The 11,405-nt window shown below is 43.9% G+C and overlaps 1 protein-coding gene across 1 annotated transcript; it reads left to right on the top strand.

Moving 5' to 3' along the window:
• The first annotated feature begins 7,133 nt into the window (after positions 1-7,133).
• On the top strand, positions 7,134-11,038 carry LOC143347203 (uncharacterized). Its single transcript, XM_076776200.1, has 3 exons — positions 7,134-9,528; positions 10,595-10,861; positions 10,980-11,038. The coding sequence occupies exons 1-3, from the start codon at positions 7,134-7,136 to the stop codon at positions 11,036-11,038; spliced, it is 2,721 nt and encodes a 906-aa protein (XP_076632315.1).
• Positions 11,039-11,405: the final 367 nt, after the last annotated feature.

The raw sequence follows: 11,405 nt of genomic DNA on the forward strand, positions 1-11,405 counted from the left end.
AGACAGAATTACGGTAGACTTCCGGTTATCCGGTTCTATTTTAATCGGTCACCGTTTATATTTAGGTGGAAAGAATTGATCAGCAGAAAGCACTTATTTTATTTGACTCGGAGAACTGTTTTTTAAAATATTTACCACCAGTCAATGCATACCTTGTATTTTATATTGTGGCGACGTTCAAGTCTTTATCTCTTCATCTCTATTTTAATGCATTCAGAAAGTATCATTAAATTTCGGGTGCCAGAATAAAGATATGTTCGTAGATAATGACCCAATTTCAACGTGTACGTTTATTCTTTAGATTAAAATGATAAATTAGTAACTAAAACTGAACAGTTTTGCGAATACATTGAATCATAAATAAATAAAATACGGTTGAAACCACTAGACATTTTAAAATTTCAAATTCTCGTGAAACTAGGTCGATTGTTACTTCATTGTAAAAAATGTTACGAAATATATTCGATACTGATATTACACAATGCATTAAAGTCGATGTTATATCATTGCATCGTGAATGATAAAGTAAAAATAATTCCAATAGAACGACACGCAATATTTTATGCGTTGCAGTAGCGCATAAAATGAAATAAAAAGTAAGTAGTAAATAGAACAGTTATTTTAAAAGTATTTTCTAATATAAATTGACAATGAAGATATGAAAACAGGTACAGTTTCGTAACTTTTTGCAAATTTACTTTATGGAAAAAGTAATTGTAACTTATATTAAAGTTTTTATTTTTAGTAACTTAACGTACAATTTCCGTAGAAATTGTAATACTGAATAAAGAAAGAAGCATGGGAAATCCTTCACCCTTCCGTCAGATTTTCGCGTAACGGCTCACGGGTTCGGCTCATATTTCTAAGATTAAAACGTCTTGTTAGAATTCGAACGACGCCAACCGAACGCTGATAGTGTCCCCGGAACGGTACCGCTAATGGTCTAAGTGTGGGTTTCCCTAACAATAAGTCAGTCTCAGCCGCCGTTGCGCCATCAGCAAACACGCTTGGCTGCAAACAGGCAGCGAAAAAGGAAAAACGCGTAGGAAGAGAAGAGAATAAGAAAAAAGTGTGAATGCTGCCGAAATGGTCGGACAAGGTTTCGCTAGTTGCAAGGGTCTGCGCCCGCTCAGACACGCGCTATAACCTCTCACTTTCGGAAGTTCCCGACAGTTTAGTCCAGGACGAAGTGATTACGTTAAAAGCACTTTATACCTATTCGCCTGCTGGTATTACAGTTATAGTGCAGCCGGTGATAAAATACAAAGTAACCCCTTAGCGCAGCCCGTGACTTCTTTCCTGACTTCCCCCCCCCCCCCCCATCCAGTTTTACCTTTATTTCGCTCTCTTCGCTATTTTACGCCTCTTTGAGCGTTTTAATGACGTCGATGTGTTTACTCTCTATTGTTCTTCTCGTTTCCCCTCGTTGTGAATGACGTAACTCGCCTTCCGGTTTTCCAAAATTGAAAGATAAATCGTTTGCATTCGTTTTCCATTTTCTGCACGTTTATTTCTGTCGGCTTTTATCAACGCAATCGTCCTTGGCTCTTCTCCATCCTTACGCGAATTTCTTGGACGCGTTTTCCTTTCTTTAGTTTTTGTATTTCAATGCTCTTGGCTTTCTCGTCCTTCAGCGTATTGTTCTTGCAGCATGGCGAGAAATTGATTCTCCTATTTTTCTGTTTAATTTCTCTCCAGCAACGAGCGGTAGCGAATATCGTATAGCCAGCTGCTCCCAACCGTACCAACCTTTTATCAACCTTATCCTGTTAGCTTCTGCTTCTGTTTCATCGCGTTCATCGAATTCCCTTTCCGCTATCGTTACTTCTTTCATTATAGCCGTTTGTATACATTTTCCTCCTTAATTGCATTCTTGACGTACTTGACAAGAACCTTACTGTCTACTTCACCTTGTCGCTCAACATTCTTCATTTAGTTTTCAGTATTTCTCCCGTTACTTTCTTTGAGTTTATGTCCGATTAAAGTCCCATTTGTTCCCTTCAGATTTTATACTTTTTATACATTTTGTACTTTCCTTGCTCGAACTTTCTTTTTGCTTCGCTCTTCAGATATTTCCTCGATATTCTATTACGTTGAATATACTTTGTTAAATTTGCAATACCGTAGCAACAACGTTGGCTTCCTTTCTCCTCCATTCTTTCCTACCTCGTATCGCGTGTCAACAATACGTTAACTATGGCTTTCCCATTTTGTATCTCGTGTGTGTACTTTTCCAATGAAACTTTTGTGTTTTAATTATTCTAGAAGCTCCACGAGTGTATAACGTCAGTTAATTTATTTCTTTTGGTAGTACCGTGCCATTCTGCGTTTAATAGTCAATATAACTTCGGCGTAAAAGGAATACGCACATCTTGAGATAGTTTTTATCTACCGTAATGAAACTGTGTCAATGTACGATAAGAATTTGCATTTTTGGAAAAAGACAGTCGAGGGTCAATTCTAAAGAAGAGTACTCTTGGGAACACCTTTGTGAGACGCTGCTTGGTAAAACTAGAAGTGAAATATCCTTTATAACCGCGTCTACATTCTTTTCGTAGGTAGAAAGTACTTTTTCTTGCTGAGTTTTCACACAATATTTTCGTTTTATTACTGTCTTCGAAAAAACCGTTTACGTTTGCAATGGATGACCAATAAAGTATTGATACTATGTACATTGAAGTGATGTTTGTGAATTGAAAAGCATACGTAGGCCACAATTTTAAGCAAATAAACAAAATAAAATAATCTCTTATCTCGTGAAAATAGTTCGCCAGTTAATATTATTCCTTCAACCAACGTTCAATACATGTAAAAATCCTAGACTTTTTTAAAAATCGGTTCTTGAATAAAAACAAGATCCGCGCGCGTTCCTTGGCGACTCGACCGTCACCGAAGCAAATTGACGACATTAATAACGAGCGTATAACATGAAAAAATAATTATGGAGTAATGATGACGCGGTAACGAAGCGCGGTAATGACAGTTTTATTGAATCTGTAAGATCTCTAGATGAATCGGTATCGAGAAAAAGAACTCTTTCACGCGAGCAAGTGGAAGATTCTTCATGCAGGGAGTTACCTCGTTACTTGTAAGGTTGACTCCCGCGTGAACCTGTGAAAGAACTTTTCCAATGCTGTATCCGCTGCAAAGATTTACTCTTGAGAGCAAAATTTCCCGTGTACACACCAGGAATTACACTAATTGACCGTGTGCCTATTTCGCGATTCCGCGCTAATCCTCTCGAACGTACAGGTAGCTAGCAATTATGCATCAGATCGTGCTATCTACCTATTCGTGTATCTTTATTCCGTTCTGGCTTAGGTGAAAACATAGTGATAAATCGGCGCGTCAATCTTTCTGAACGTTATCGCGCAAAGATAACGTTCGTGCAACACCGCTTACAATTCTTATAATGATCGACCGTGTCTATTATACTTCGCAATCTTGCGCCTATTCAAGAATATTCCGTTATATTACTTATCGCTCTGGACATGTATATAATATTTAGAACGAGATCATTTAAATGCTACACAGACGAGGAACAGGTGAAAACGTAAACATAATAGACGTTGATGAAGAACCATCTACTTCAGGTCAGTTTGACGTTTTCCTGCTTCTAACTGCTTTAAAGGGGTACGTAAGTCCAAGTAAATAAAAAGTAAGTCACTGTTCCGAAACATTTTTTAAAGAAAATTATATTATTTGCCGAACTTGGTAGTACTGAAAATGATTCGAATGCTGCTAAGTTTTAACAGTAGTAGATGTTGATTCACACGTTAGTACATGGAAACTAGTATAAGATAATGGAATCAGACGCAATATGATTAGAAAGGTACTAAAACAGCAAACGCACAAAACAAATTTATTATTTTTTACGTCCAAGAAAGGAAATATATGTCGAAAAAAGAATGTATCTTTACTTGATTGTACAAAATGCGATATTCTCTTTGGGTGTCCGATTTTAAGGCACATCCCAGTTTCGTGTTTAACGTTCGTGAATTTATTCAACCAGCCGATCTGAAAAAGTTTCCTTGCCTCGAGAGCGAGCTGTTCGTTCCGTCCGGGCGACGTCTCGTGGTGCACTTTAACAAGAGAATCAATGTCTCCACGCTTCGAGCACGTTCTCTAAACGCGCTCCCGTTTAAACCCTCGCCTAGATATATCCAACGTGTCAATTACAGCGCAGCCGGCGTACCCCTTATTACGCCTCGGCGTTCGTGACCCGCCTGTAAATTTATAAGGAGATACCGTGCAGTCTGCGGAGAGTGCGGCCAAGGAAAAAACCAGAGAAGAGAAACGGTGACCCGTAGGTACATATGCACGCTGAAAATTTTTATCCTGCATTCCGGAGTCGTTCGACGTCCTATTTAAGGTACGTAACGCGCGGAAAAACGTATACCAAAAGATTAGAGGAAACTTAAGGTAACGTTTTCTAGGTTCGTTTTATAATACTTTTTTTTAAATGGTTGTTAGGCTATCTTGCATCGAGATTTTCTAGATACGTTTATTTGTCTTATAAGTACGTACAGTATTTTTTTCATTCAAAAAAAATTAAAAAACTGTGGTTGTTATGTAGCCGGAATACATGAAAAAAAATTCAATGTTACAGCGAGAATAAATGTGGATGAGTTCCATACATTCAGCAAGAAATGGGTTTAACGTTAAATGTGTTCACAGAGAGTATAAGGAAACGAGAATTAAGGGGTTTGCATTGTCTCAAATTATCATGTGTTTTTGGCGAACGTACGCTACTTTACTCAGTCTGTCTTTCAAGAACAATAGACGCCGTAAACCGAAGCATGAAACTCGAGTCAACGATAGCGCCAGATGCCACACTAGGGCTTAATTTACCTGTGACCCTCCACGCTATTGACCTACAGCTCCCACACACTTCGAGTGGGCGGGTAATATTCACCTACGCCAAATGGTTCAGAATGTTCATTTCTCGGCATTCGATTGTGCAAAGTAGCGTTTCCCAACCTGCTTTAAATTACGTCCCACCTCAATGCTTTAAAGATTTTAGTGATATTAGAAAACGGTAGCATGAATAATACTGGTGATTGCTTACCACAGTAATGACTCTTTAAATGACTCCCAAACGTGATTCGTAAACTGAACTTTTCTATCCTTCTTAGAGCCCAGTGAAACACAATGCTTTCGTGCTGTACGAAAAGTAAACATGTAAACCGCAGAGCGATGTTCATTTTAAGAATCATACCTGTTTATCAATAACAAGTGCAACGTGACATCTGTAAAAATAATTTTTTAGGAACGAAATAAAAATTGAAATTTTATTTTTCATGTATCATTTATACGCAACCACGACGATTGGAGGTTGTATAGTACCAATTAATCATTGAACGAGCATCGACTATTGTTTAAAGATTTGCATAATGCCGAGCGATTGTCCTCGGCCGCGATTACCGTTAATCCTGTTAACGTACAATTCGAAGGAGATTATCTCTAATAAGATTTGTACAGCAAACAGTGATAGAAAAACGCGTGTATTACTAGTTTTTCTGCCATCGGTAACGGCTCATTACCTTCGATTCGAGTGTGCTAACGGTGTTGATGACGTCAGTACCGTGCGAGAGTAGCGCGTAGAGAATTAGACAAAGATCGACTGCCGAAATTTGGACAGCGCCGCGGAACGGCTAATTGGAGCAACGCGGCGACGTTTTCGGCTGTCAATCGACACAGTCTCACAACGACTTCTGAAGAAGGCACATCGGCTCCCGATCGTGTCCGAACAGATTTCGAGCGAATCTCGAGAGTGAAATTCTCGAGATAAAGCTAGCAGACAATTAACCAATAAAGGGTGCAACGAGTCGATGTTCAGTCTGGTGCGGGTCCTCTGATTGACCTCGCACAGCTGAGAATTCATTAAAACTCAAACTAGCACTCATTAATTTAGTCTTTGCTTATCAAACGAGTCGACTCTCGACTCGAATAAAAGCATTCAGGAGTTTCGTTCGGGAAAGTCCCAAACAAGCTCAATTTCTATTTTCTGTCTAGTTTGGAGGGCTCGAGAATACACCAATAAGGTGCTCGACCCCCCTCGTGCAGTATTATTTTGTCGTTTCAAGCGTATAAACGTTTGAAACACAGAGAAGTGGGCGAATACCGTTCAAACTTCTCTGTGATTGTCGTTCGGCTTAGGAGACACCGAAGGGAGGCACCTACGTGGTGAACCTCGAGGTGGGCTCACTGGAGTCAGGTCAGCGTCCACTTCGGACGCTTGACTTTCGGTCTTCGATTCCTTCCCTCTACAGACCCCGCCGGTGTAACGCTTAGAGGAGCACCTGTGCGGAGAGGTCAAGGAGTCGCGGGTCAGGCCCCCACGTAGTTCAAATACTGTCACGAATCACATCGAGTGGTGCATTCGTGCAGTGAACCACGTGCTGTCGGGCTTCGCAGTACAATTCTCGACCAACAAGTCATCTGTTGGAACGTTAAAGAGAAGCCGCAGATCGACGGTCGTGCCGTTGTACTGCAGTGCGACTCGACGCACAGACTCCGTGGGCATACTCACGGGATCAGTGCATTTGGAGCCTTACAACCTCCACTTGCATCCCCGTCCACTAGACAATCGACTCAGTTCGGCGTCGAAAGGAAATTTAATTCTTTTCACGCCAGATATTAAATACAGTCCACTTGCGAGCTCGTATATTACGAGCGAGCGAAATTCTCCGCTCCTATACATTCGAATATCGAAGCCAGGAGCGTGAGGACACACACGCGGCGAATATACGTGTAACGTGTTTACGTGTCTAACACATTGCCGTGTTTTTATGTTCACAGAATCTTGGCCTACCTCAACGTGCCGGTTCCGACCAAGAAATCGTGGAAAACAATTCAATAAGCATTTTCGTTGTTTCTAATTGTTTATTTTATTTTTATTTTTATTTTTATAATAAACAGTTTTTGAAAAAGAAAATCTTAAGTTCCCAACTCACTTCCCACAATAAAAATCCGATCCCTCTATCCGGACTTCGTCGTTAAAAGCATCAGCTTTTTAACATAAGGTCCTTCGAGCCGGATACTGAGGTAATCGGTAAAGGGAAGTGTTGGACATAATACACGAGAGTTTCTCCCGTGTACGGTTGTTTCGAAGTGTTTAACCTTCAACAGCCATGTCCGTTACTAAAGATCCCAAGTGGTCTGACCTTGAGGCACACCTCGAGGATTTGACCAGAGGGATGGAACGGATAAACAGGGCATCCATCAACCTTAAAAAGATGGGTCGAGCCAAGTACACAGAAAAAATTCTGGAGGAAAGGCTCAATTATGTAAACAGTCTGTGGCAACAGATGAACGATCAGTATAAGGTCGTGTGTAGGCTTCTCCCTCCTGGGGAACGACACTCTTACGAGCTGTTCCAACGGGATTTTATGGGGGAAACTGAAAACGAGTTTTTGGATTTTCAGGCTTATGTGTCTACGGAAATAACCCGTATCACGACTGGTCCAAGATCAGTAATGCCGGAAATCCAGCAATCAATACCGATCGAACTCCCGAAGATGAGGTTGGAGAAATTCGACGGGGATTCTTCGAAATGGGAACATTTCGAAGATCTATTTACCGCCGGAGTAATCAACAACCCCACTTTAACGGATGTACAAAGGTTACAATACCTGAACACCTGTATAACCGGGAGAGCCGCAGCCGCTATCGCATCGCTTGCGATAACGGATAAAAATTTCTCAGTGGCGTGGACGACCCTGAAAACAGAATTCGGGCTCCCACGCTTGGTGCTGATCAAGATTCTTGATCAGATACTGAGACTATCAAAAATCCGAAAAGGCGACCTGGCGAGTGTTCAGCAGGTCACCATTGGCTTTCGGCAAGCACTCGCTATACTTGCTAAAAAAGGAACTGTGGAAGAGCAGCTTAGCTGGCTGCTAACACACGTCGTAGCAAGTCAATTTGACGCTACGTTGCAAGGGGAATGGGAACGATCCCTCAAGATGTCAACGGAATATCCGTTGATTGAGGAGATCCTGAGATTCCTTGACCAGGAAGCACGCGCTATGACCGTCATTGACGAACATAACCGCAAAACTGCCTCAAAAAAGGAACATAAGCCACGAGTACGGAGTCATAACGCCGTCGTGGGCTCCCCCCCTGCGCAGCGGAAGTGCATAATTTGCGGACAAACGCATGCACTGACCGAATGCGGTGCATTTAAGAGTTTTTCCACAAGAGTGCGGTACCAGCTCATAAGGGACAGACAAGGGTGTATAATCTGTCTGGCCCTAGATCATGACGCAAAGGGTTGCCGGAGCCAACACGTCTGTTCGAGATGCAGTGGCAGGCATCATGCCCTGTTGCATTTCGAGCAATACGAAAGAGAGGCTCCTAGCCAAAAGCCGAAAACGAAATTTTCGAACGGCAAGCGTGAGGAGCGGCGGGATAACGCCCCTCCACAGCGCCGTACGGCTAAGGCGAGAGCCGCCGATACCTCGACGACGCAAGCAACGACGTCACGGGCTACTACGTCACACTGTACTGCGAGTACAGACGTACCGAGGCCGGTGCTGTTAGCTACCGCGATCGTACGAGTGTACGGAGAAAACGGCGCGTCGCGTTTAACTCGCGCGCTGTTGGATCAAGGGTCCGAGACATCCTTCATCTCGGCGAGATTGAGGAATGACCTCAACCTCCCGAGGAGGAAAACCTCAGCCACGGTATCGGGCTTGGGGGGTGGTCGAACCCAACAAATTAAGTACAGTGTAGGGTTAAATCTGGGAGCGGCTAACGGGGTTACCCCGATGGTTTCGGCCAGAGCATACGTCGTGTCAAAAATCACGAACTATGCCTCGCCGTGTGTAAACGTGTTCAATGACGACGCGTTACGAAACCTTATGCTCGCAGACCCCGAACCCGCGTCCGGACAAAACATTGAAGTTTTGATCGGCGCGGATCTGTACGCCCAAGTTATTCGATCGGGATTCCGACGAATAGCGCCCGAAGGGCCAATTGCACAAGAAACTGCATTCGGCTGGATATTATCCGGACCAATAAATGCAGCAAGCAAGGCCCGGTGTCACGTGCGAACGTTGCATTGCAACGTACTTGAATCGCTGGATTACGCGATTCGACGGTTCTGGGAAATTGAAGAAATTCCCTCGACCTCAGTGCTTACAAAGGCTGAGGAAGAGTGTGAAACTCATTTCCAAAAGACTGTCGCACGGGATGCAACGGGACGGTTTATTGTCCGATTGCCGTTTAACCATCCGAAACCGGAAGAAGCGCTGGGAGATTCACTCCATATCGCTCTCTCCGCGTTGACTAGGATGAGAAGGAAATTGGACAAGGATCAGAACCTCGCACGAGAATATGAAGAATTTCTCGCGGAGTATGAGTCGTTGGAACACATGACTCGTATAGAGCCCTCTGAAAAATCCAGACTCTACATTCCGCATCGAGCGGTTATCCGAACGGAGAGTGCAACCACCAAACTGCGAGTCGTGTTTAACGCGACCAGCCGTACGGTGGTGCGGACAATCCCTGAACGACATCCTACACGTAGGTCCGAAACTGCAGAACGACATCACGTCTGTTTTGACGAGATGGAGGCTGTACGAATACGTGCTGGTGGCCGATATCGAGAAAATGTTTCGGCAAATTCTCGTCGCCCCGCAGGATCGTCGTTTTCAGTGCATCTTATGGCGCACACCCGAAACCGAAGTGCTTAAAGCATTCGAGTTGAACACCGTTACGTACGGAACGGCGTGTGCACCGTATTTATCGATGCGTACTCTGCTCGAGTTGAAAAAACGGGACGGTGACAGATTTCCTCTCGCCGCTCCGATACTCGAGAAAGATATATACGTTGATGACGTATTTATGGGGGCACCCGACACGTCCTTGTTGGAAAAAATTCGTATTCAAGTTTGCGAACTCTTACAGGGCGGCGGGTTTAAATTGAGAAAGTGGGCTGGTAACTCGCAGAAATTACTACGAAACATCCCACAAAGCTCTCACTCCCACGCTGTCGACCTCACCTTGTTCGATGATTCCGAACTCAAGGTGCTTGGATTGCGATGGATACCATCGGGAGATTATTTCTATTTCAACCTGCAACGGTTCCAACCGGCTGCAGGCCCGATTACAAAGCGAACTTTGTTTTCTGAAATAGCCAAACTATACGATCCGCTCGGCTGGTTATCACCAGTCGTAATTCGCGCGAAGATTTTGATGCAGTCCCAATGGCTGGAAAAAATCCAGTGGGACGATCATGTCTCCGCGAATACGCTAAAAACGTGGAACACGTTTTGCGAGGATTGGAGCAGTTTGGAAAAAGTAAAATTTCCCAGATGGATCCGTTACGGAGCAGATGCAGTTTCGGTGGAATTACACGGATTCTGCGATGCTTCACTCGGAGCGTACTCGGCCGTCACGTATTTACGCGTGACGACCATGACCGAGGAAATTTTCACAACCTTGATCATGGCAAAAACGAGGGTGGCTCCGATTAAAACGCAGTCAATTCCGATTCTCGAATTGAACGGAGCCGTACTGCTTACCGAGCTCGCAGTGCACGTGGAACGGTCATTGTCCATAAAAATTGACCGTATAATCTGTTGGTCAGATTCCACCATTGCACTAGCTTGGTTGAAAAAACATGCTTCGACTTGGAAGGTTGTGATAGCCAACCGAGTCGCGAAAATCCAGACCATGCTTCCGAAAGCTGAATGGAGACATGTTCCCACCCGCTTCAATCCCGCGGATTTGAATTCGCGCGGTGTCGAAGCGGAGGAGCTCATTCAATCGAAGCTGTGGATTTCTGGTCCAGCATGGTTAAGACAACGAGAGGAAAATTGGCCGAAAACGCCTGATTCCATCGATACGACCGAGGGCAAGCGCATTCCGCACGCCCACGTCGCAACTCCAGACAAGGAATGGGAATTTGTATTCCGATTCTCAACCTGGAGTAAGCTACTTCGCGTGACTGCATATTGTCTCCGATTACGTAGACCGATGCAAGGTGAGCGAAGGTCGTTCGATGCCAACGTTGTCGAAGCATCAGAATTGAAGCTGGCCAAGGAAAGAATCGTCCGCTACATCCAGCGAACGCATTTTGCGGGCGAGTACCAGTGTTTAAAAAAGCACAGGGAAATTCCCGCAAAATCTCCGTTAAAAAGTCTGAACCCTTTCCTCGACACGAATGACGTTTTGAGGGTCGGTGGACGACTGGAGAATGCGACGCTGGCATGGGAAGCGAAGCACCCCATAATTCTGCCAAAACACCATGTGTCTACCATGATAATTCGGCAGTGCCACGTAAATACGTTGCACGGGGGCTTGCAGCTGACGATATCCATGGTAAAGCAACAAATTTGGATCCTCGGTTGCCGAACCACGGCTCGCAAGGTCATCCATCAATGTATGAAATGCGTAAG

Source organism: Colletes latitarsis, chromosome 10 (assembly GCF_051014445.1).
Source record: "Colletes latitarsis isolate SP2378_abdomen chromosome 10, iyColLati1, whole genome shotgun sequence".
In the NCBI taxonomy this organism is placed as follows: Eukaryota; Metazoa; Arthropoda; class Insecta; order Hymenoptera; family Colletidae; genus Colletes; species Colletes latitarsis.